We start from the raw sequence: 27,679 nt of genomic DNA, 5'->3' as shown, positions 1-27,679 counted from the left end.
CGATGGAGCTGTGTTAAATCTGAGAAGGTAATCAATGATCAGTGAAGAGTGTGACTGTGTGTGTGCGTGCATGGGTGTGTATGGGGGGAGATAAGAGGGACCCAGCAGGTCTGAAACTCTATCCCAGGGCCAGATCATTTATAAATGGGAGAATATTGATGACTTTGGCGAGTGAGGATGCTCGGGTGCGTGTGTGTCCACGAGAAAGGAGGAGATTACTCTTGAGCGTGTGTGTAGGTGGGAAGACATCAATGTGCTCCCAGCCTCTTCACACAGCAGAGCAAATTGGAGAAGTTGTCAGGAGTCACAACATGTGGGGCCAGCCAGGGGACGAGGAGGTCTGCAAGGCAGGGTGGAGCTGACCTGACCGGGAAGCTCTGGGAGACGGTGAGACGCAGGGAAATGGATGATTGTTACTGATTCTCTGTTAGCATAATTGTAAAACTTAGTCCCTTAAATATGTAAAACTCAACTTGCTTTTTGCTGAAAAAAATAAAAATAAATAAATAAATTAGGCAATATTTTTGAGGACTACCGTCAGGGGTTATTGAACGTAGGATCATAGTATAGTCGGTCCGGTTGTCTCGTCATTTACTCTACAAACGGGCAAAAATGAAGTATTTCTCCTGTTTGCTTTTTGGTTATACTACTCAACAGGCCAAATGTGATTCAGGCAACAAATGTTTTGTTTTTGCTTTTCGGTCCAGTTTTACTGCCTGAAGCCAAGGATTGTGATTGTGTGCAACAACATATGATACATAACGCTAAAACTCCCATTCAACAGATGGTGCCAGAAACACAAAGATTCAAGTTTGTCTTCAGCCAAGAGAAGAAGTGAAAACAAAACTGGTCTATATATATTTAGAGACTTTTTTGCCAGGATATTTTTAGTCATCAGTGTGAGGCTGCTTGTAAATCGTGGTGACCAATTTCTTAAAGTTAGTTTTTTTTTTTTCTTCTTTGCTTCTGTGCATCAAAACATATTAAAAACATACCGAGTTACAGATAAGTTTTGCATACAAAGTGTATTACTTTTTTAATTGTAACATTTTTTTAATGATTCAAAGTCATTTTACAAAAAAGTTGAATTTGAGCGACTTCTTTGTGGTCATTCTTATGAAATAAGAGCTCAAGTGAACAGATTTTAACTGGGAAATGATACGGTCCACCGGTTAATAAATCAATCACACCCTTTTACATTAGACTTTTTCATATGCCTGTCAGAGTGTGTTACTCTGAGTGTTTCACCAAAATTAAATTCTGATAAATTATGAAACTTTGAGTCCAAGTCAAGTCTGCAGAGCGCGAGTCTAAAAATAGTCAAAAATCTTTGCTTTTGAGACTTAACCATGACACAGTTTGAGACTTGAACCCCCGAGCTCTAGGGGCAGAACAAGAATGTTGAGGCCTTAAAATCTCTAAAAGTTACTACCTGAGGTGAATTTTTAAAGGAGTGAAAGTTAAAAATCAGACCTACTAGCAAATCATTCCCAAGTGGTCTTTGCGTCACGTTTAGTTCAAGCGATTTGTCACCAAGAGGATGGAGGATGCGGGAGGTGCTTCCAAGACTTTCCAAGGGCAAACCCATCACTCTAAGTGCCATTTCAACTTCTCCACCAGCCCCCTTTGGATCTCTCAAACACTTTCCCTCTCCCACACACAGCAGCAGAGTGGGCTGCCGCTTTGTCTCCTTACACAAACATTCCCACAGAAAAACTATTTACCCCCTTTTTTTACTCACTAACCTCTTACCCCCTCCCGACAACTGGCCCCTCAGAGGTTGTACCGGGATAGAAAGGGGGTATCCTACCTCTGTTACTCCCTCCTTTTCCCGTATCCCTGTTTTTCCTTCTCCCTCAGCCCCCGACCCCTAGCCCCTCCGCCTTCAAACAATCGAATGCACGCACACACACCAACATGCGCACACACCCAAACTGAACCCATTTGGTCTACAGCTGTACATGCGGTGACAAATTGGGATCTTTGTCTGCTTAAAGGGAGGTGGGGGAACCCCTACTTTGCACGCACGCACACAAACACGCACACACACACACATTGAGCCATCCACCTCTTTTGTAAGTGAGTTTCAATGTCCTCCAGACAATGGGCATTGCCCCCGATGTTTAAGAGGAGAAATATGGTGCTGCCTTTGTGGGAGGTAGAGAGCCTCAGTTCATTGAGGGACGGATATAGAGACAGACAGATTAACAGGGAGAAAGACAGAGAGTGCATAAGACAGAGGAAAAAAGAAAAAAAGGAGAAAGAAGAAGAAGAGTGGAGGGAGAAATGGATCAGCTATTCATGTGGAACTGCTGAAAATAAAGTTTATGAACCAAAGCCCAAAGCATGGTCTTAAGAAAATGTGGTCACATAAAGAAAGTAATCATTTCAGCTTCAGTCCTGTGATAATTACATTTAATTAAATCTCTTTGAACTCACTTCCAGTATGTTAAACTGCTGGCATCAAGGTCTTAAAAGAAGCAAATTACGTAAATGTGGGGAAAGGGGTAAAGATGTAGACAGGAATTTGAAGTTCACCCTATTTTTCCGTTACTGTGGCCGATTCAGCTACAAATGAGTCCTGAAGAATGTCATAAAGACACCCAGAACAGACATGGCGTCTCACCACATTGATTATTACACTTCAAACTTCCCAGAAAAAAAAACATGCATGCATACAGGCTGAATAAGTTCAACAAACGTCACTTTGAACTTTTGGAAAATCTTTTTCTTTTTTTTTTTTGATGACATTTGCTTTTCTGCTATCAATTATAAAAGGCTAATCAGCTTGCTTGACCATCGGGTTAAGTGCGTTTATTGTCACATTGAAAAAATGGAGCATTGCAGGAAAAGACAAGTACGATTTTCTTTGGAAGAGTCGGAAAGCAGCTGAGCGGCTGAGCAATCTGTTGGCAAGACAAAACAAGAGACCAAAACAATATGTATTCACATCACCAGGGACACACCACAGTCACAACCAAACATGGTGGAGGAGGCATCATGCCGTGGGATGCTATCTTTCTCCTACCCCAAAGGTTTGCAGCTGTAAATACAGAAAAAGACAATTCTCTGAAGTATTAACTTGGGGGGTCAAGCTAAGAAACACAGCTGGTGATTGTGTGGAACCCCGACAGCACAAAGCATACAGAGTCCATCCAGACCCAGCAAAGGTGCTCTGACCCTCGGGGTGAAAGAGCTAAGCGTTTGACAGACTCCACCTCTTAACTTGTTAACTTGCTAATTAGACCTCACAGTCACTTCATGGGTCTGGACAATAGACTGCTGGCTGAGCAATGATTGGGCCGTGGTGCACACACACACACACACACACACACACACACACACACACACACACACACACACACACACACACACACACACACACACACACACACACACACACACACACACACACACACACACAAGCATTGTAACCCTAAAAGCTAACAACCCCCAAACAGGCACAACTGATGTGACCACCTGCCCCCTCTTGCTCTCCAAAGGACAGTGTGTGCGTTTGACTTTGTGCAAGATGGGGTGCGTTTTTGTGTGTGTAAGTGGTGGGAGTGTTTATGATTTGAGGTCTGGTTTGTTGTGTGTGAGGTCTTGTTGCCACGGGAACAGGGTGAAAGAAGCAGATCTGATATATAGGGTGAAGGATGTTGTGCCCTCCATCTCTTTTCTCCTGTGTATCTTTTGCACCATGTCTCCTTCTTTTTTCTTTTACACCAAACCGAAGCCACAAGAAAAGAAGTTGTGGCAGATATAATGGATGTGGGTCGGCGTGCAGGGGTGTGTGTGTGTGTGAGAGAGAGAGTAAGTGTGTGTGCTTACATGGTGTTTGCCCAGTGGTCTCCAGATCGGGGCTAAATGGGGTTAAACATCTATCCATGTTAGAGTCCCCTTCTCTGAGTTCTGTCATTAGCCCGCAGCTTAGAGAGCTATTACTGACACAGCTGCTGCTGCCTGGGTAAACACACAGACTCGCACACGCGCACATTCACAAACACAGTTTGTGGTATAGCCATCCACAGGGGATTGTGTGCGCTAGTCTGTTTGAGGAACAAGGTTGCCAAATATCATAAGGCAGTCAACGTCCAACTGGCATCCAGACTTTGTTGTTGTTGCTTGTGGAAGTAAGGGTATGTGTGGGCGTGTGTGTGTGTGTATATTTGGATGAACACATAGGCAGACAATGACAGAATTAATTAGCCATCACGTCGTTTGCTTTCAACCTAAATATGCGGCAAAACCACAAAAAAGTGAGCTAATCGGCTGAGAAAGGAGTGGGTCTTCCAATCGTACGATGAAAATGATAATATGTTGATTTAGGATTCTAACTGTGGAGAGCAGATACATAAAATAGAAAGTGCACAGATTACAAGCCGTTTCTCATATTTCTCATACTTTGGACTTTGCCTCAATTTCAATGATTCCCAACAATACTTCCACAAAGAGTATGCCTGGTTGGTTTGTAGGTTCTCAACAAATGACAAGTAGGTTGCTGCACAATTTAGTCACCTAAAACTTCCTCCACAAAATATATTTGTCACAAGGCCTCAAAGATGAGATGGAGGGTAACTTCGCAGAGCTGAGACATCATTTTGCATACTCGTAGTGTCAGGACATCTGCTTTAATAATTGGTAAAGCAGATCAGGGAGGGGTGCTGCGTTTTGTTCGCTTTGTGTTCTAATCCGACTACTGAAAAACTCTGTACCCTGAAGTCCACCAATCTTTGTCTCGTGGAGTTTACCACCACCTTGCAATATGTGTCAACGGCAAGAAATGATGTGCAGGACTCTCTGCAATGCACCGGATCCGGTGTGTTTTTGCTTTAAATCTCGTGGCCAGCTGGTTGCACAGACCAACTGTCATTTCACACCCTCCAGCCACAAAGCAGGCTAACCTTTACATAGGTCCACCATAATAGGGCAGCGATTACCTCTCTTGGCGGTTCAAAGTTGTCATAAGAACAGATTGACTGCAACCCCCTCGCTAAAGCCCTTTCAGGAAAACACACAGAGAAGGGTAAGTCCTAGCTTGAAGTGGTTGGTGAACGACGCTATAGTGCAGTTGTAAACTTTGTATTGGGCGAGCAAAATCAACACACTAACTGTGCAGCAATGCACCTTCATCTACTTGTATGAGGATCCAATCAACATCTGACATTTACTGGAAATGAATCGGTAAAAAACAAACTGCCAAATGGATTTGTCCTCTCATGAGATTTTTGTTGCTCCCTCTAACCTTGTGGCATCTGGAAGCGCCACAGGGAGCCTGTGTGTTAAATAAATGACCAGGGAGTTTAACCCATGTGCTAACCATGTTAGAATAACACAAACAGTGCAGGCCCTGCCGGGCAGCGCTCAAGCCTTTACATGGGGCTCCTCCTCTGGGTTGCCTCCCTTGGGTGAAGCCCAGGCTCCACACTGGGCCTTGTATATTTTTGCCTGGCTGCCTCTTTATTTTCCCTCAGCTGAAACCAGACAGATCAAAGAATCCCTCAATCTTCTGTCCCCGAATTCCTTCTTCTGAGGCTTCGCTGTGCTCTTTTTTTAGAGCCACCAAAGAAGACAGAATTCCAAAGAAGGTATGGAGAGCTTGGCCACCTATTTGAAACAACTGGCCTTACAGTGGTAGGTTTTGAGCTTATTACCAAAGCAGAGGGGAGGAAAAGGTGGAGAAAGTAAGAGCAAAATGTAAATTGGGTAAAGAAAAACAGGACAGACTCTCTACTGTCTAGTTAGTTGTTATGTCAAGGAGGCCCAAAACAATCATTTTCAAGAGTACGTTATTTTCTTTGCACACAATGCATTCATTTGGAGGTTTGGAACAAATACATGTTTTAGAGACCCTTCAAAAACTTTTCTACATGAGTAAATAAATACAGATTATCTAGAAATGTGAGAACAGTTGTGAAAAAGCAGCTCTATGAAGAGCAGACACTAGACATGTCAGATATAACATTTTAAAGTCAGTACAACTTCAGTTTACCAAGATCTGGCTTGATTGCAGCCCACTGACACCGAAGGGTCAGTTAAACATTAGCCGTATGAACAGTCAGGAGGCCTGTTCTGACTCTGGAGGAATTGCGGAGATCCACAGTGCAGGTGGAAGAAACTGTTGCCAGAACAACTGCTAGCCTTGCAATCCCAAAAACTGGCCTTTGTGGAAGAGCAGCAAGAAAAATAAAATAAAATTTAAAAAAGCTTTGTTGCCTGGGACCCATAAAAAGTCCTGCTTGCACTTTACCACAATCTATGTAAGGGACACAACGAACATGTGGAGGACACTGCTCCGCTCAGCTGAGAACAAAATGTACCCTACTGACCTTAAAGCAAAACGCTGCAAAGTTGAAAACACTCCCCTCTGAACGGAGCTCACAACGAATCTCATTCTTGACGCTAGTTGGTAGCGAGACTCGTCAGAAATGCAAAAAACAATTTCTGCTGTAATCGGAGTAAAAGGCGATTCTGAAAAACATGGACTCGACATAAATGGTCACCGCACTTTTCAGATTTTGGAAACCCTGTTTACAATTACAACTTCTTTATTTTTTGTCGGCCTGTCAAACAAATCCCAATAAAACGCATCGAAATTGGTAGCTTCAATGTGAACAATAAAAAGAAAATGAAAGAAGTAAAGCTTCGCGGATGCTTTTGCAAGCCGCCGTTTGTGTCAATGTGTGCACATGTTCAACATGCAAAGTTGCGTGTGGTTTTTCTTACAAGTCCTTTCATCAAAGCCTCTGCCCATGATGTTATTCGTATTTGTTTTACACAGTCTTTTTGTGTGTGTGTCTGTGTGTGTGTGTGTGTGAGCGTTTTGTGTGAACGTGTGGCTGGCAAGCTAACGAGTATGGAAGTAAATATGTGCCATCAGAATTTGAATAAAAAATGCCTCTGAAATTTGAATGTTGTATATTAGTGCTTACTTTTTCAGTGTTAAAATAAATTCAGAATATATTTTTAACCTAAAAAAAATTCAGTGTCATTATTTGTACATGAAAAAAAAATTCAGTGTCATTATTTGTACATGGTTGCAATTTTCATTTATTAAAAAAATTCACATTCCTATTTCAAAGTGATCAAATTTTCAATATACATATTTTTCACAGTTTAAATTTTCAGTGTTAAAAAATTCAGCATATAAAAAATTTCAACTTTTCAAAATTCGAATGCAATAATTTCAGTGTCCTCCAATTCAACTTGCTCAAATTCGCTGTCTCAAATTCAACGTCTAAAAATTCGCTGTAAAAATGGCGAGGTTACTTCAGGTCACAGACATTAGCAATGGATGTCAGATTCCAGGACCCAGCTAATCACGTGACACAACCGTCATATTGAAGAAATACCAGCGTCACCGAGGCTGGCGACCATGGAGGCGAACGCAAACCCAACGGTGAGTTTAATGCTTTCATATTTCTGTAGTATATTTTATTTTGCGCATGAAGTTTGATACATTACCTTAAATCTTGATTTAAAACACGGTTTTGGGCCGTTGTTAATCTTACACCATGTAGTGCTAGCATATTACCTCTCGTTACCTACTAGCCCCCCCAGCCCCTCCCCGCTGCCCCACACCCAATTTACCCCGTTTTATTTCAAAAAGAAATACCACTTGCGTCAAGTCTAGAATCTTGAAAGAGAACTGATGGGTGGCGACTTTCTGGGTTGTTTGATGTTGTCTTAGGTGAGACTGAGACAGGCAGTCTTAGTAAAGTGTAATTTTTCAGGAGATGCTACCGCTAATGTACTAAGCTAATATGGCTGCCTTGTGTGCTTCAAGGAGGGGCTGTGAACACTACCGACATTAATTATAACCACAACCCCATTCTGTTCAGCTACTGTATTGTTCAGGTGACTTCATTTATGAATGAATTAAGACATTTATTGTCATTACAACATCATCCAAAATACCAGTTACCTACCAAACTGTGGATTTACTTGTGTTTGATATAGTTTCTACAGTTTTAATGGGAGAAGAGCACAGTAGGATTGCCATCCTTTTCGTAAAGTACCGAATCGCCCCGTATACGAGACGCTATTTGTACCGTATTTCTGTATGTCCGACAGTAACGCCTATCACACACATATAAACATTTAGTGTAACAATAATTACGAAAATAAAGCACAAGATATGTTAAGGTCAGCTAAATTGTGGCGGGAGCTAGCAAGGACCCCAGAACGCTTCGGACCAATGATGATGTCACGGTTGCCTAGAGACGGACACTAAGCCCCTTTTGTACTGCACCGCTGGACCTGGGTCGACCCGGCCAGCGGTGCAGTACAAAAGGAGCTTAGCAGTCGTGGTGAGCCGCTCTCAACCTGCGTCTTTTTAAAACGTCCTCAACCGATACTCTACCATGTCCTAGCAAAGATACAGACCTGAGGGGGGAAGACACACATCCCAGGCTGAACAGTGTCAGTGAGGATGAATGCTAGCAATTTTTAAAAAAAAATTAAGAGGGGAGCTGAAGAAATTATACTGTCTCTTTGTTCTTTAAAACTTATGGTACTGCAGTTTTAGCTTCTCTAGTGAAATAGAATGACACTTTCCATCTGCTAGATCAGGGATCATTTAATACATCTGTTTTTTGTTTCATCCTTTTGTAAATAACCCCATGAAAAAACATTGACTACTGGCCCCCGTGGTAAATTTGATCTGGAACCAGCCTTCACATACATATTTGCACATAACTTTATTTCTTGCTGTCTCACTCCACCGGCCATCCCACCATATGAAAGAAGGGTGACATGGGCGTAGCATGCGTCCTTATTTTAATTTCTGAAAGGTGGCAACCCTACAGCACAGAGTTTTCCTGAGTAAAAGTGATCATTCTTATAAAGTGTAAATTCCTTTTTAAGTGATCCTTTTTCAACTGCTACTTTTCTCTTTTATACATTTTGTGACTACAGAGTAGTCAGGATGCTATTGTTGAATCTGCAAGGCACTTGCTTAATTTACTAACTGAAAGACCACGAAGTGGAGGAAGAGGAGACCTCACCAACCAGAATGCCAGGTTCAACTGTTGCCCTTATGCCTAATGAATATGTATATTTCGAATATGTTGATCATAGCAGTATACTAATATATTCTGTCATCCAACAGTCGTAGGGTACCTCAAACTGAACCATCTGTCCAAATGGAAATGAGCAGGTAAATGACAACTTTATTTATTGTAAATTCAATTTTGAAGCATTTATTATAAAGACCTTTATTTGTTTTCCAAAATTCCACTTGTATGTCTTGATATGGCATAAAATATTATTACCTTTTGTTGCACCAACTAATCATCACAATGTAAATCTCTCAGAAAAGATATTACATTTTTGGGACTTGGGATAGAAATAGTAAGTCAATTTCTATCAAAATTGACTTACTATTATAATTCTTGAACTGGGTCATATGAATAATCCTTGTATTTTATTATTTTGTATTATGCAATGTATGTCTAAATTACTCAGTGGTTCTTTGAATCTACTGTCTAATTTGTCATAATTTATGTCTTCAAAGTGATGTTTGAAATGAAATAAACAATATAATTTGGTTATCTTCAAATTTCTGTACAACAGATCTTTTCCTGGACTTTACAACAGGGGAAGAGGAAAACGACGATTTCCTCCAACAAGCCTGGTCCCGGCGAAAAAGATGAAACCTTTAGATGTGGTTTTTTATTTACTACCAAAACATTATGAAAAAACGCCAAAAGAAGATGATCAACTGATACACATGAAAGCGGGATTGGGCCGGAAAACAGCTCACATTGATGAGAGCATAACGCACAACGAGGTAATTCCTCATAATGCCACAATTATTTAAACAGTGGACTAGTCTGATAAATCTATTGTGTCAGCCCTAAAGATAGCTCTGCTCTCCGTCTTAGCAGAACATTGGTTGGGACCACTTCTTCTCTGAGTTCATGTTGCCTTTCTATTGTCTGATGCTTGTCAATCAAGTCTGCACTAGGCTCTGGTATCAACAAGATATTTCCACTCAGAACTTCCACTCATTAAATATCAGGTCTGTCTTCCACCAGCCTGAAATCTTGGAGATGTATGTGGTTGAAAATCACTGGTGACCTGTAATTTCTAAATTACTCAGGCTTATGTTTTGAATGCAGGATCCATTAAATTCACCTCAATAACATTTATTCTCCATTCTGATTCTCTATTTGAACATAAGCAGCTCATCTAGAAGCCTGATTACAATAATGCTGCTCTCTGATTGGCTATGTCATTTTGCATTTTTGAACATTTCAAGTTGATCTGATGAAGTGGGCTGTCATTGCATGTATTAATATTGTATTATGAACAATCACTGTATATTTGCATTTTTGATGAGTCTTAATTTGACATATTTCTTTTACAGCTGGGTGAGACGCTTAAAGTTCTTTTTCCAAAGCTGGAAACTATTACAGGGGGTTGGCTGCTTTACAAATCTGCAGGTGGGTGATGAAGTGGCTGATATCAGGTTAATATTATTAAAAATGTTCTTTTCATTATTTTTGTTAGTGTGAGACTTTAAAATATTTCTTCCTTCTAAAGAAATACAACTGGCAGACAAGTTATGCTGTTCAAATAGTTACACCACTTTTGGTCTCAGAGCAACAATCTGAGCCCCCCTCACCCCTTCCAAAATGCTCTCCTGGTCCCATCAATGGCTGTATTTAACCCATATCTACGGATCCTCTGCATGTTATTGCATATATCCTTAAATTTTGTGTAGGCGCACAACGTTGGAGGACTAAAAGGCAACTCTTTTACATGCCATCTATAGACTCTCTGCTGCAGTAGAACAGCTCGTTAACAAAGGCATCCATAAAAGAGCAAGTGGGCAGATGATATATTAACTTTACAAAACATGGAACATTGACAAATTAAATGATTGTAATTATAGAAATACTTTTTTCATCACCAAATGTTGTTCTGAATGTGGTTGTCAAGCAAATTGATATTGTGCTTTGATTTGAAGCAAAGTCATAATGCACAGTTTCTTGTAGGTGGATGGGGAAGACGCAATTTGACCTTGATTGGTCCTGAAGATGATGGCTATACCGGGACAATGTTGAAGGTTGCGAGTCGCGGCGGGAAAACCCTGTTCATAGTCCCTATTCAGGAACAACTTTGCACGGATCCTCTTGAGCTGAATGACGAGGCATTTGCAAACATGCCAAAGGCCATGTGTCAGAAATGCAGAGTAGATGTTCCCTTGCATTTTTTGACTGACCACATAAAGTCATGTGTGGAAACAGACTTGCCCTCTGATGTGGCTGGTGTTGATGTTTGCAACCCTGCAAAGGACATATGTAAGAAATGTTTAAATGTTTGCATATCATACAGTGGCCTTTTAGATGTCTGCTTCACTACAACAATATCCCAATTACTTTGTGACAGCAGCAATGCAAGAGTGTCCGGTGTGTGCAAACATATATCCTACTGAGGACATAGAAGTACATGCTTCTTCTTGTGGAGAAATGTATGTATTTACTTTATATAATAATTTTGTCAAAACGGTTTTCTTTGTCTAAAGCAAGTGTAATAATAAATACTGTCTCAGAAGTACAGGACCTCATTCCACAGAAGAAATGAATGAAACAATGCCTGGGCCATCTACATTATATTCTTCAGGCAGTGATGGTGAGTGTGGTTGAAAGCAAGTGCTTATGTAGATCTGTTTAGGACACAAATAATGGTAGTCACAAGCATTGACTTCAGCTACACAGAAATTGTCTTCCAATTTGGCATGTGTTCTAACGCTTACTTGGTATTGACCACTTTTGAAAAAAAATAAGTTACATTTTATGTTTTTATTTTTTTACCCTGACCTTACTTTGGTTTTTGTTTTTGATGCCCAAGCTCTTCAAATATTGTGTCAAATTTAAACTTTTTTCTGTAACTACATTAACTTATTTTTTTCCCTCTTAGACTGGTATACCATATGCGATGCTTCAAAGGCCATTTCTCGCTGTGCAGACCATTTCCTCCAAATACATGCAATGGAGAACCCCTTGCTGTTGAAGATGGACTTAAGAGACAGCCCTGCAGAAAAAGACATGGCTCTGATTTCCTTCTATAAGCGACCAAATGTGCAATGGGCATGCCCCCTTAATTGTAGGCTTGAAGGTAAAGTAATTAAAAGTTACAGGTTTTACACATAACTTGTTTTCATTTCGAAGTATGTTTGACCTGTGAAAACATTTACCTTGCAGGAGATGTTGCTGTTGGACTAGGTGTAAACCGCTTTTTTTTTTCAACCGTACTGGAAAAATTGAAGTCGGGTTTTTCTATAAACTTTGGTATGTCATTTGTGTTCACTTTATATTACACAAACATCTGTCATGTGTAAAAGCTCAATGTTGGTTAATCATGATAATTCAAACATTCAGTTTCATGTATTGTTGTACATTTTGATATGAAGAAGGTACAATATTTCTAAAAATCAATTAAATCACTGTGTAGCCAAAATATAGGTGAGGCAGTATAGGGTTAAACATTGGTCTTTATGCATCTGTATTACTTATTTTCTTATATTGTTGATGTATTGAACAGGAAACTCCATTGTTACACGACTTTTCGAAGGAGAACCTGGCCACTGGGTCCCATCAGCCTCTCACTTTCTTGTTGAAAGTGACATGTTCTTAGTGGCTGGCAGAATGATAGGCCACGCTTTCCTTCATGGAGGACCACGCCTGTCAGGACTTAGTCCTGCTGTTATTCATGTTCTATTTGGCGGCAGTCCAGAAACAGCAACTGTCACCCTGGAGGACTGCCCAGACCTAGACATCAGGGAAACCATCAGTCCTGTATGCCCCCCAATTAATAAAAATAGAATTTCATGTGTATTATGCTATTCTAGTTCTTTCTTGCTTTTTTTCCCCTCTGAGTTCTTTGTGATGTATTTTGCAGCTCGAAGGAGAATCCAGGCTCTCTGATACTCAAATGGAAAGAGTACAGAGCTTGGCATATTCATGGGACCTTCCTTGTCCCACAGAGAACAATAGGAAGTGGCTTTTTGAGAAGCTGTTACTTCATGCAGTGAGTCAGCATTCATTTCCACTGCATGTATTTTTTTCTTTAACTTATGTTTTTAATTACATTTTATTTAAAATTCAATTTTGATACACAGAAGGATAAAGAATTGTGCAGATTTACCATTGTTTTTACATTTTTAAATAGTCTGGCACCAATTTATCTTAAGTGTTTTCTATAAACAATCAAAGGTAAGAGGTAGAATATTTTGAAGAAGATTCTACCTCTTGTCTGTCTGTGGAGATTTCAATTTCTTTAGATTGCCTCAGACAAATGACAGCTTTTTAAGCTTTAGCTCCTATCCTGAGGAACAGTCTCATACTTTCTCTGAGGTCTTGCAAAACTCAAGTGATTCACTTTTAAAGATTAATCTTTTTACATTAGTTGTTAATTGTAAAGATTGTCATATCTTCAGTGTCACATGAATTACATTTTTTTTATACACATTGTGTTTTACTGTATACTGCTTTGTTCCCTGTTATTAGTTTGAATTACCAGAGCAGCACAATGACTGTAATGAAATGAGTTGTTTAGAAATAAACTATTACCATTTTCTAAAATAGGTTCTTGGACGCGTCGCAAGACAAATAAAGCAGCTTAGACGAGGCTTGAAAGAAACCCCAATATGGTCACTGGTAACTCGGCGGCCTGATGCTGTACCGCTGCTTTTTCCAAGGGAGGAAGCCTCCCTGTGTCCAGAGGTATATTTAAATAACGGGAATTATGGTGTTGCATCTGTTATTGTTTTAATGAAATGCCTTTTATATAAAAGATTTTCTTTGCAAACTTCTGTTAAACACAACACAATTAGTTTTTTCTACTAAACTTAGGTGGTACTTCAGCATATCACTTGGCCAGAAACAGATGACGGAAGTGATGAAGATGACGACTGCTCAAAGGAAACCAGATGCCGCATTTCAGGATATCTGAAACAGTTCATTGCAAATGGTAATGTTACCAGTGTCTGATTGGAGATTTTCAGATAACTTTTCAATGAAACATCCCTGTAGAATTTTTTTCTTACTTGCTTGCAGTGGTACCTCACAATTCAGTTTTAATCTTAGCTCAAAATTCAAACAGTTGAATTGCATGCATGTTTGTGTGTTCTCTCTGTGCAGTCTAGCTCTATCTCAACATGTGGCTCTAGAACTGATGTGGATTTTAATAAAAAGTAAAACTGTCTTGAATATTTCCAGTTACTTTAGTCTTACAAACATACAAAGTTATCCATAAGTTGCGGACGTATGGTAAATTAGAATTGAAAATGTGATTGTGGCTTTGTTCTCTTCCAAAGCTACACCACCTGAACTGAAAGAAATGATGAAATTCTGGACCGGATGGGAAAATCTGCCAGCAAGTCTGTCTGTGGAGATTGTTCCTGGAAAATACCCAACAGCTGCCACATGCTACGAAACGCTAAGAATTCCTTGTCACTACAGGAGTTACAAATCTTTCAGTGATGAGTTTTTAGCATGCATTTCCTCTACTCAAACTGGCTTTGGCTTGCTTTGAATGCTGTTTAAAAAAAAAAAATCTACATTTAAACTGTAGCAGTTCTTTGTGAAGCAGCTTTGTTCAAATGAAACAGTTTTGTTGAAATGTAGAATCAGTTCAATTTTCTGATTTTGTCAGATGATTACATATCATATGAATTCAACATGTGATTCAATACATATGAATGTATACATATGAATGTATTGAATTGAATATGAATTGAATACATACAGTATGAATGTATTCATATGTATGTATTCATATGAATGAATGATTGCTATGTAATACATATGATACATAGTAATCATATGTATTACTGAGAGTAACGTTGTGTTAGTCTAGTTCCTCTAGTTTTGTCACATTCAAAACTAGAGGAACTAGAGTGACAATGTTCAGAGTAGGTATTTCATTTCTCTGAGTACTGTTTGTACAGGCAGTTTTAAATATGAAACTGAAATTGTTTTTTATGCAAAATTTTATTGATTGTACTTAGATGAGTTCATATATGCTTGAAGTATTAGAAAATAAATTGCATAAGACAAACAAAGCTTTTTCTGATTCTTATAATGCAAGAAATTTAAAGTCCTACAACAATGTACAAATGTACCTACTAGGTTCCTTTTAAGTAAAGAAAAAACAATCAAATTACAAATTTAGAACATTTTAGTTCTTAAACATGTTCTTAAACATAAAGACACTAAAATTCACCTTTGTGGTAACATGATCAGCATTTTGCTTTACCTTTCATAAATGGTGAATTTTGAAACTGGTACGGAAGCTTATTGCTATAATCCAGGGGGAAAAAATCAAGCGCTATCACGTTATAATGTCATACGTATCTTATTAAAACGTGATAGTTATCTTGTTAAAACATAATACGCATCTTGTATAAACGTGATAATTTTATGTCCAGGAAGTGGCGGTATTATGCTATTATGAAGGGAAACTTGACCAAGTCCTGTTAGCCACTGTACTAGCCTAGCATAATACCGCCACTTCCTGGACATAAAATTATCACGTTTTAACAAGATAACTATCACGTCTCAATGTGATAGCTCGAATTTTTTTCCCTGCGTGATAGCAATACGCTTCCGTAAAATGGATAACTTTCACATAGTAAAAAACTGCTCGCAAAACTGAATTGCAGCAATATAAATGTCACATCCAGATGACAGTGATGTGGCTTTTGGGTTTACTGCATTTCTTAAGGCTGCCATTTGTTCGTCAGTCAGTTGCAAATTAGAGTTTGGTACTGTGACATTTGACTCTTCGTGAAGAGAAAGCCCGCTGTCCTCCCATTCAATTTCGGGAATCTGTACACCCTGGAAAACACAAAGAAGGGATCAAGAGAACTCAAAATTTACTTAGTAAGACATTGTAGATTACTATTTTACAAATTAAGTGAATGGTAGTATACATGCTACACATTAAATTGTAAAATTAAAATGTACCTCTGTCAAGGCACCGTGGGGTTCAGGAATTGGATGATGTGTACGACCAAGAACCCAGAGCTGGTTAGGAGTCATGTTGCTTTCAGTTCGAAGTGGGTGATTGTCCCAGCCACTGCGGAAAGTATCCAGATCATCCTGCAGACGTGGCAGGAAGACATAATGGCAACAGAAGAGGTGTGCTTCATTTGAAATGTCCAGGTATCCCTCTTCTTCAAGGTAGTGTAGCACATCATAATAGATGCACGTTACAGCTGTCCACAGATCTCTCCACAGTCGCTCAATCCTTAAATTATTTAGTGATAAATGGTTAAAAACTGCCCTTCAAATCATGTCATATTGAAAACCACACAAAGGTAATGTTACTATAGACATTGAAAAGCATCACATATTGAAACTTGTCATTTGTACAAACCTTTGATTGTGCACACTTTTTCCAGATATGAAACTGCTTCTTCCTGTTCCACGAATCATAAACATAAGTCGTGCCACGTCCACATTTTCCACCCCTTGATCAGCACGTACCCTAAAATAAGTGTGTAACGTATTCATAATTTGCCTATAATTACAACATTAATGACAAATTTTAGCATAGCTCAAACATTCTTTGTAACCAAAAATATATTTTGGAGATACAAAATAGTGGGGATTAGACAAAACTAACTTACAAGTAACTTTTCAGCAAGCTCTTTTTAAGTCTATAAGTTCTTAATATTGATGAAAAAGTAATAGTTATAAGCGACATAATCTGACAGTGGAACTACATATTATTCCAAAATTCTAAGTTATAATATTGGAAAATGTCTTGTTCTACGCTAAGGTTTCACTTTTTCATCATTACTCAAAACCTATTGATATAAAACAAGCTCCTATATTTTGGAGAAAAGTTAGTTGATGCTGACTTTTAATCTTTCTTCCTTGGCTCAAAAGGATTAAGATGGACTGTAAACCTTTACCTGAGGGGGAAACCAAACTCCTCCACTGAACCTTGAAAGAAAGCGAGTGTGGTAGATGCCAGGTTGTTGGGAGCTGTACCAAGATACATTATCTGCACAACACAGCAAAAATGTAACAGTCAATTTCATAGCTTATGAAATTCTGCATTTATGAATTTATAGAAGATACTGCACCTTTCGAGAAAAACCATCAATGCCACCAAAGATAACAATGTTGTACCTAAAAAGAACAGAAAATACAGTATGTCATCATCATCATTAAATATCATCACTAAAAAGGCTTGCTTCTCTTGCATTACGCATGTCTGTAAGAAGGGACAGAGCAAATTGGACTTATTGAATAAGTTAAGTTCTTTCAAAGTTTGCAGGAAGATGCTGCAGATCTTCTATCAGTCTGTTGTTGAGAGCTTCATCTCTTCAGCCGTCATCTGTTGGGGCAGCAATATCAGAACCAGGGAACTAAAAAGGCTAATAAAGAAGCTGGTTCTGTTCTGGGGACAAATGTGGAACCTCTGGAGATACTTATGCAAAGAAGGATTCTTCATAAATAGAAAATGCTGGGCAACCCTGACTCTGACAACATCTTCATGAAACTATCTTGAGAAAATAGAGTATTTACAGTCAAAGGCTTCTTTAGACTGACTGTGATACAGAACACTACAAGAGATCTTTCCTGCCAGCAGTCATCACCATCTGCAATAACTCTTTGAATAACCTAAATTAATGAGTTACAACATTTAATTTTCCTTTAGAATAAGAAAATATTTGAATTTAATTTGAAGCGAGGTCTGCAGAGGAAGATCAGGTACTGCTTATATTTGGCTATATTGAAGCACAACATGCAGGACACTGGCTGGTGTGGTCACACATTATACACCAATGTATATAATACTGAAAAAAGTTGTGCTTTTATTTCCAAAAGGTATAAGACATGCTATGAAAAAAAAAAAATTCTACATGAGTTGAATCTATTTAACAAGCACACTTCAAAGTTAGAAGCCCCTCACTGAAAAAGATAAATGATTTACCGTATTAATTTGTGGTTGGTGTCAATGTGCATCAAAGACTGAGGGCCAGGAACTGAGTACGTCCGTCGAGCTATGCATCCTAGCTGGACCATACGTGATGCCATTCCAATGGTGTCTACACGATGCATGGACGCTCTGACTCTATCATACTGCACCCTCAGTCCTCTGGCTTGCAGAAGGGCCTTTACCATTCGGTACCCTGAGTGAGGCTGCCTGGATTTAATGTCTCTCACACATTGGTCTAAGTCATCATCTGACATGGTGGTGTATAATGCCCTCACTGAAAGACCAGATTCTGCCATCCGTCGATATACAGTCCGTCTAGATATACCCAAGAGTTTGGCGATGCATGGGACAGGGAGATGGAGTTCTAAAAGACTGCAAAGGTAGTCTGAGGATATGACCATCCGTTGTCGCCCAGCTGGTCCTTGCTCAATATGCACAACAGTTGTTTGTTGTTCTTCACTTTGTTTTTCTAAATTAATTAGTCTGTGCAAATGAGCCAGCGCATCCAAAATATTTGAAGGAACATCTATCTGACAAGACATGGCATTTAAAAAAACTAGTTCTTGAGTGCAGATAAAGTCCAGGAAATCCAGATCCAGGGGCATACGGTCAAGGACATGCTCCAAACGATCACGGAGTCTATCAAAAATGTGATCCAGCAAAAGTTCCTTGAAAAGAGAGAAAAAAAAAAACATGTCAAAAAAATTGTCAGTAAAATAAAAAAGTATTTTGAAATCAGTAGGTCAGTATTGGGACATCACAGTAATATAAATTAAATTATGATATTTAGTCTAAAACAAGTTAACAGATGTACTTACAAGCATATATTTTTCTTGAAAATGAGTTAAAATCAATTGAAAAAACAAAGGGAGTTGTTTATAGTGTTGCTAAGTAACAGAACGAGGTTTTATACCGCAAAGTAAAAAGAATGTAAATTAATATTGTATATCAACACTTGTCAGATAAGAGAAGCAGTATTTTGGATGATGTTGTAATGACAATAAATGTCTTAATTCATTCATAAATGAAGTCACCTGAACAATACAGTAGCTGAACAGAATGGGGTTGTGGTTATAATTAATGTCGGTAGTGTTCACAGCCCCTCCTTGAAGCACACAAGGCAGCCATATTAGCTTAGTACATTAGCGGTAGCATCTCCTGAAAAATTACACTTTACTAAGACTGCCTGTCTCAGTCTCACCTAAGACAACATCAAACAACCCAGAAAGTCGCCACCCATCAGTTCTCTTTCAAGATTCTAGACTTGACGCAAGTGGTATTTCTTTTTGAAATAAAACGGGGTAAATTGGGTGTGGGGCAGCGGGGAGGGGCTGGGGGGGCTAGTAGGTAACGAGAGGTAATATGCTAGCACTACATGGTGTAAGATTAACAACGGCCCAAAACCGTGTTTTAAATCAAGATTTAAGGTAATGTATCAAACTTCATGCGCAAAATAAAATATACTACAGAAATATGAAAGCATTAAACTCACCGTTGGGTTTGCGTTCGCCTCCATGGTCGCCAGCCTCGGTGACGCTGGTATTTCTTCAATATGACGGTTGTGTCACGTGATTAGCTGGGTCCTGGAATCTGACATCCATTGCTAATGTCTGTGACCTGAAGTAACCTCGCCATTTTTACAGCGAATTTTTAGACGTTGAATTTGAGACAGCGAATTTGAGCAAGTTGAATTGGAGGACACTGAAATTATTGCATTCGAATTTTGAAAAGTTGAAATTTTTTATATGCTGAATTTTTTAACACTGAAAATTTAAACTGTGAAAAATATGTATATTGAAAATTTGATCACTTTGAAATAGGAATGTGAATTTTTTTAATAAATGAAAATTGCAACCATGTACAAATAATGACACTGAATTTTTTTTTCATGTACAAATAATGACACTGAATTTTTTTTAGGTTAAAAATATATTCTGAATTTATTTTAACACTGAAAAAGTAAGCACTAATATACAACATTCAAATTTCAGAGGCATTTTTTATTCAAATTCTGATGGCACATATTTACTTCCATAAACGAGGCACTAGGTATTGCCACAGGGGCTCACTCCAACCGCACCATGAGCATGCCATTACACCAATAAGCCTCCATCATTTCCAAAGAATCCAATTAAATTTAGGTCTTACACTGTGCACTCTGAAAACACAGATTTTCTCCAGTGACAGTGTGCAAACACACACATTACACACGCCCACACGCACACAAAAAAAACCCAGAGAATGCCTGCAATCGTGATTCCCTCATTTATTTGTATCCGTGTGTTTTACAAGCGGCAGAATGGAGCATCACTGAGCTGCCCCGTGTGAAGACGAGGAACCTGCAGGTTGGTGTGTGTCTTTCATTAAATTTTTTAGGATGGTGTAATAATGCTGTTTTTGCTTAACAGAAGCTATATATATATATATATATATATATATATATATATATATATATATATATGTTTTTTGTTTTTTTTCACATTCTTCTTTCATCCTGCCTGTGTCTTCTCTCTTTTATCCCTCCCTGCTTTCCTCTCCAACAACTCTGGTTGGCATCTGTTAAGCCGCTAAAGAGAGAGCGCGTATGCATGCGTTTGTTTCTATGCATGTGTGTGTGTGTGTGTGCGCCTGAGGTTGTGTGTGGTGGTCTTGCTGGGTTGGATTTGAACAAGCCCATGCCTGTTCTGCCCCGGTGGCCTATGAAATGAGAAAGGCAGCCACTGTGTTGCAGACCTCCACTGATAAATCTACCAGGGTTACCCCTCTACGTGCGCATCTGCGCGGACGCGTGCGTGCGCCTCGTTCGAGCGTTTGCATATGTGTAGGCGCGTGTGCCTGCAAGCATGTGTGTGTGTGTGTGTGTGTGTGTGAGAGCGGTAATCATCTGTGTTTGCATCTTCAGCTGCGTGACGGTGGAATAGAGATTTGGAGGGGGGAGATTTCATATCACACACCCCAAAAGCCAAACCTGTGTGTGACTGACTCTGCCGGCGTTAGATGTTTGTGCGCGTGCACCGTGCGGTATAATCTCCAGTCATTGCCTAAAATGCATGACATTAAAACACCAGTGAGTCGATTCTTCCTCAGACATGTTTTTTTCTCTTTTCTCTATTTTTTTATCTATGTGCACATATTCGTCTCCGGAGAATTAGAGGTCACGTTGCCAATTTCTGGAGCACTCAGAGGGAGAGTGAAGAGAGGCAGACTGAGACAAAGTCATTCTCAGAGAGACGGGGATACACCAAGAGAGAGCTCAAAGCATGGGGTTACCTTGCTCATCCCCGCAGGGTCAGATATTTCAAAGATGAAGTCAATACAAGAGCATTTAGCAGCTGTAATTATCTCAAATAGAAAATAAAAAGAATGTATTTTATTTATCAGCTAACTAACTGCTGAGAAAATAGGAGGTTTTCTCAACCCAAATTAAGTCCTGGACATTTTTTCTTGTTATGCCATAATGTCTGTTGCCTGTTTTTGAAGTTGCTGCCGCCCAAATAATTTCTCACGTTTTCTCATCTCATCCCAGAAGATTTTTGTATAAAAATGTTAACTCAAAAAAAATAAAATAAAAAGTGGGTTTCACTGTGCCTTTCATAAGTTTTGTCAGTCTTTTGTAGCTTAAGACAACTTTAACTGTGGAGTAGGACCCAAGTTTTTAGGTTTTTTTTTAAAGCATGCAATGAAGAAGATGGCAGTGGAAGCAAATAAGTCTCCAGAGCTCACTGAATGGCATCTTGATCACCAAATCCCCATAGCAACAGTTTATTTTCTAGTGTTTAAAGAGTGCCAGTGATTTAGAAGGGTACAATTGAAGTAATAAAAATATAAGCTTGAAGCTTCTTAACACTAATTCGTTATGGTAAATGTACTTGTACTTGTATAGTGCTTTATCTGGTCCAGTGGAATATAGCCACAGCTGCCCGGTCGATGCTGCCATACACCGCCACCACCAGACCACTTCTGACCACCACCAGGAGGTTAAAGCAGGGAAGAAGTGTCCTGCCCAAGGCCACAACAACTGAGAGAGACTGACTGGGGGGTTCGAACTGGCAACCCACTCATTACAGGATGGACCCTACTACTGTTGCTCCTACACTTTATGGGTAAAGTCAGACAGGTGTCACTTCTACATTTAAATCTGAGCTATGCCGGTAAGTGTACATCAGTTCAGTCTCATATAGGCAATTTATGCAGATTATTTGGCCTCACAACAAACATGTAATGTACCCCAAGTCTGTACCACTGCCACGAAATGTCACACCAATGACCCAATAACGGATCTCATGCTATGCTATGCTGATGCTCAGTCTGGACCAATGAGGAATTACTCATCTCAATATGCCAAATGCTTGGATTGAACTAATATTTAGTTACCTACTTTGATGGCCTTGCAATATATTCGCTAGTGAGTTATGTAAAAGAAAAAATGCTTTGCACATCTTTTAAATGCTTTCCAGGATCTGCCGACTGTTAACGTAAAGAAGCTGGTAAAGTGTGCTAATGTTCCCGTGTTTCCCATCCCTGCCGCCGCCGCTGCTCCGACGCTACATGAAGAATTCTACAACCATCCTGACTTTCACCAGGAGGCTCGTTCAACAAAGCAAATATTGTCACACACTGACACAAGTGCACCCCGTCCCCCAAACACACCTGCACTGCCACACATCGACACAAACTCATAACTCATGGGCAGAGGCACACAGTACATCTTTAGTGCATTTACACACAGACACACACAGAGGCACACACAACTATGATGATGGGAGCCGTTGAGGTGTTTTATACGAGCGGAGGACTGCTTCTTGTCTGCCATATTTTACCACCTCAGCGTACGTGTGTGTGTGTGTGTGAACGTGTAGAAAAACAGCCTGACACATTATCTCCCAGCCATGACAGCTGTAATTGTGGATCACATTAAAATGGGTGCAGGGTGACACCTCTAACCACCTTCTATTAAGCAACACACACACACGCGCACGCAGTCAACACACTAACCCTCCCTCTCCGATTTTCCTTTTGGGTCCGACACACTCTCACACCAACACACGCATAAAGGTGGTTTCATTGTGGTCAAACAAGGAAATGAGCATCTCCGTGCCACTCAAAGCTGAGTGCTTCGAGGAAGGCCAGTCTGGCTAATGTGTACATGTTGACGTCTTGATTATATGTGTCAAATTCGTCCTCAGCAGACGGTTCTGTCTGAGATGAAAAGAAAGAAATCTTTTGCAAGGAAAAATAAGTGGGTCAGAAAATGAGTGGTGCAGAATTGCCGTTTGCCACAGTGTTTGGAGGGTTTTGTCCATTACTTATTAGGGCTGTGAAGGCTTTCCCATCAGAAGCCGAAACAGTCAACCTGTGGTCATGCATTTGCACGGTGTTCGCATTCGCAAAAACTTTTCATACAGAAAAGCAGACCTTTCTGCACTAGGTATATGGGTACATCTTGTCATAGGGAGAGTGTCACACTTTTCTGCAGACAGCCTCCTCTTGAAATTTCTATCCAAGAGTTTTTAGCCATTTGACAATCTCTGTTGGTATTTTGTTAAGAATCGTACAAATGTGCATAGTTCCTTGCCATTTCTGACAAACGGCCATCAAAAATATTCATGTTGCCCGCTTGATAGCGGAACCAAAATATCTATATTGCTTACTGAGCGCATTTCCGCATTAAACACAACCGCATCCACAACCTTTTGACCAATCACACAACACCCCACAAAGACGTATTTGGAAACGGTTCGACCCGGACTCGGTGTCGAGAAGGATGGGGAGGACGCCTTCCTGTGAAAAAGAGAGAGTCCCAAGCGTAGATACAGCTTGAGAGCAGGTCAAGCTTCGTGTGCTAATCCCGGACTTAAAATAACGACAAAGTCACTTGATTGTTCTCAACAATCCTGACTTCACTTTGATGTGAAATATCACACCATTGCTTAGATATATTGTGTGATAAGAAAGCAAATGGGCAGATGGATAGACTAAAATTTTTTTTCGTTTTTTGATTTCATTGGTATGTAGAGCCTCATTAACCTTCTCATGACTTCACTGACGGAGAGCAGTAGAAGCAACTCTTACTTCGTCTTTACATTTCATACCAACTCGTTTAGCAGTCTTTTGTTTCTGCAAAACGCACATATTCATTCTAGAGAGCGACCGTCTCTCTCCAGTCTCCCTCGTTTATCTGTAAACACAGACACTCAGACACACAGAGGTGCTATCGATACGGCACAAATCTGAGCAGCCGATAAGCCGAAGTCATGGCTTTGATTGTGAACAAAGGCGAGGGCAGCATGTCTTTTATAGATCCCCCCTTCTCTCCTCTGTTCTCACTAAATCTCTTTACCTTTCAGAATCTGTCTCTCTCTCTCTCTCACACACACACAGACACTGTGGAACCCTTTACTCCATAGGAATGCATGTACACAGCCATGCATAGAAAGATTTAACATGGCCAAGTGGGCATTTGGTAGGAGAATTCAATTGGCCTTCTCCCCCCACGCTCTGGGCCTCTCAGGGTGTCACAGAACATGCCAAGCCTTAATGCCTTCCAATCTTCTCCCCAACACACACTGTCGCCTTTCATTTAAAGATCTGCCGACAGTGATGTCCAGCATCTCCACTCCTCTGTCCCTCCCACTCTCCAGGCTCTTCTTTCTCCTTTAACCCTGTCTCTGCCTTTTCCACCCTGGCCCATCTCTTTTTCCTGTTTCTTGCTCCAACCGTCTTGTCTGTCTCGATTAATACCTCGGATCGCGTCTTTAGTTGTTTTTTAGCCCCGTTTTGTAGCTATTTGACTTTCTTCTGCCCCCTTCTTTTCGGCATCTGTTCCGTTTCTCTCTGTCATTGATCTCCCATTTCTCTCCCCGTAGCTTAAATCAAATCTAATGCCGTCTATCAGCAGACTGTGTACCTAGCTCGACCATCCTCCCTCCCACTGTGTCCTCTCCTCTCTTAACAGCTTTCTATCTATTTGTCTCAGTGTCTGCGGCCACAATGCTGCTTTAGCTCCGCACCGCATTGTGCTTTCGCCGGCTGCCAGGTTGAGTTTTCAATTGGCCAACAAGAGTAAACACAGGTTGCTGAGCATCAATCACATCACACACACACACACCAGCCAACACAGCGAGTGTGTGAGTTTCCAATTTCACTTTCTTCTTTACCACTGCTTTTAAACTGCGGTCAGACCAGTAGAGGTGAGACAATAACCCCGGTTACAGAGAGTATCTTTGATCACCAGGTGGCCAGATCCTAATTTTATGTCCATGAGATTGCAGTGGAGAATAATATTAATAAAGATTCATACCGTTCTCTCCATAATATTGGCAAAAAATCTTGCTGTAGTGGGGGGGATTGTTAACCACAAGAACACTAGAAAGTGTTCTTGTGATTAACACAAGATCACTTATTTTTTGTTCTGCTTTGTTTGTCACATTTCCACTGATAAATATCGACACACATATGCATTAAATTGTGTGCTCTCTTGTATTTCCACTTTTAAATAGACTCTGATCAGTTTAATTACAAAAATACCTTGGTTATGGGAATTGTTTGGGGTGCCAAATAACTGAGGAACTGCTGGCAAAGACTATAATGAATGATTTACATGCGAAGCTGATCGAAAACACAATAGAGAGATCAGACAAGTCCAATAAATTCTAAGATTTAACCTAATAAACAATTAATGTAGTAAGCCTCGCAAGAGTATTCAGTCAAGTTTTATTCCATCATCAACTCTGACCAGCTTCTCTATACCTGCTAAACACAAGCATCCCAGCAGCATGGTGGTACCACCATCACGTTTGACCATTTTGTGTGTTATAAGAAACAGACAATGTTTATGTCTGACTTCTTATGGCTTTCTCTGAATATTAGCCGTATTCTTGCTATTCTTTAAAAAATATATATCAGATCCATGGAGTACATCACTATTGTGGTAATAATAATTATAATAATAATAATACTTCTAATAAAAATATAAAATACGGAATTAATTTATATACAGTACAACACTTCAGACTTGTATCCATGTTAATCTATGCTATAAAACCTACATAAAATACAATGAAGCCTTTAGTTGTAAACTGAAAATTGTAATAATGTTCAATAGGGTAAATAGCTTTGGCTAAGTGCTGTATTGTTGAGGAGAATCCATTTAAAATTAAAATGGCTCTTCTTAAAAGAAAAAAAAAAATGCTGGTTGATAGACAGACATGGCCTCACATGTCAGCGACACCCAAACGGTGACCTGAAGTGCAGCACAGGCGCCTCGTTAAAGCTCCTTACTGAGCAGCATAACGTGATTATATGCTGCTGGTGAGTTTGCTCTTATCTACTCCTCCTCTCCATGCCTCCACCAGCCTCAAAACGCCTTGCGCACACGCAAACATGCGAGCGGAAACGGGCGCCTTCTGGTTTTAATGCAACACCGAATTATTCCTTCATTATTTCTGGCCCCTCGGTCCACTCCATTCCCTCCCATCCCACCGAATTTGATTTTCAGGTTCATATGCACACATTACGGTGTGCGGGTTGAGCGCGTATCGCACCTTTGTGGTTTGCACAGCAGCGTTCCCCTCCCCTCGAGCGGTAAATCAGCGCTGTGTTAATTGGTAGGAACAACAGCAACACTTTGGCAGTATATAATGTTTTATGTTTGTTTCTTTATTACCATCTTCGGTGTTCATCACCACATCTGCATGCGGGTGTGTTTGCAAAGTTTACGTGTGTTCTAGCTTTTATGTGTGTGTGTGTGTGTATGGTAGCGTATTGCAGTGTGATCGTAACGAGACGAGATGAGAGGGAGATTGGAAAAGCACAGAGGAACGAGAGCATGATAAGCTTCTTAACGATGATCGCTCAGTGTGTGAGAGTGTGGCAGCATGCAAGATGCATGTGCGTGTGTGTGAATCTCTCTTGAGCCTCCACACTCACAGGCAGAACACAATCAACGCACCTCTCATTTGCAATCTGTAATTAGAATGCTAATTAGCCCCTGGGAGCTAACGGGAACCAGTGTATTACAAGGGCTTGATTAGGGCTGCTCTATTCCTAAGGGAGGGATTTACCCCTGGCACGCTATTGGCTCAAACACCTGGCAGTCATGACCTCTCGTCCAATTGGGTTTGGTCATGGCTGGAATTTAAAATTGTAAGTGTTGAAAATAACATGACCTATGCGTAATAGTTCACTATAAACTGTAAAGTATAAAACAAATTGAGGATTGAAATGAGGGTAACAAAAAATTTGTAATTTAAAAGTACACTTATTTGCAAGGCTGAATTTAAGCGTGAAAATCCCAGCACCATGACTCACCGGATTGATATATGTAAAGACTTAGAAATTAATTGAGTAAACCTTTTGGTTTAGAAGCTTTTTTTTTTGTCCCACTCTGTCTTCTTGGAATCGTTTTTTTCTATCGCCCTCAAGCTTTTTGTATTCCCATCAACAGAGAAACTTCAGAGACATTTTCACCTCTTTTTTTTTTTTTTTACCATTACACCTGAACCAGGATTTTAAACTAGCTATACTTCGACCTGTAATCTTGGTCCTCAATTCGGACCTTAATCATTAATTTTCCTTAGGGTACATAATGCCATCAGAGTCTCCTCACCTTTGACATTTTTGTCAGGTAAATGGTACTGAAATATCAAAGGCTGCCACTACTGGACTGCACTTGTTTCATATGTTTTATTCTATTTCTTGAGACTTTCTTGGCAAA

At 39.9% G+C, this 27,679-nt stretch overlaps 2 protein-coding genes across 3 annotated transcripts in view; both read right to left on the bottom strand.

Annotated features, from left to right (window-relative positions):
- The window catches only part of rnf220 (ring finger protein 220), a 195,503-nt gene that overhangs the window by 101,020 nt on the left and 66,804 nt on the right, over positions 1 to 27,679 (bottom strand). The gene's annotated exons all lie outside the window — the stretch shown is intronic.
- Positions 15,596 to 17,121, bottom strand: LOC111608839. Its single transcript, XM_023335202.1, has 4 exons — positions 16,931 to 17,121; positions 16,390 to 16,500; positions 15,978 to 16,260; positions 15,596 to 15,848 (listed from the first exon to the last, which is right to left on the bottom strand). Exons 1-4 carry the CDS (start codon positions 17,017 to 17,019, stop codon positions 15,636 to 15,638), a joined length of 696 nt encoding a protein of 231 aa, XP_023190970.1. The 5' UTR covers positions 17,020 to 17,121; the 3' UTR covers positions 15,596 to 15,635.

Source organism: Xiphophorus maculatus, chromosome 6 (assembly GCF_002775205.1).
Source record: "Xiphophorus maculatus strain JP 163 A chromosome 6, X_maculatus-5.0-male, whole genome shotgun sequence".
In the NCBI taxonomy this organism is placed as follows: Eukaryota; Metazoa; Chordata; class Actinopteri; order Cyprinodontiformes; family Poeciliidae; genus Xiphophorus; species Xiphophorus maculatus.
Note: the sequence above shows the minus strand (reverse complement) of the source record. Positions and strands in the feature narration are given on the sequence as shown.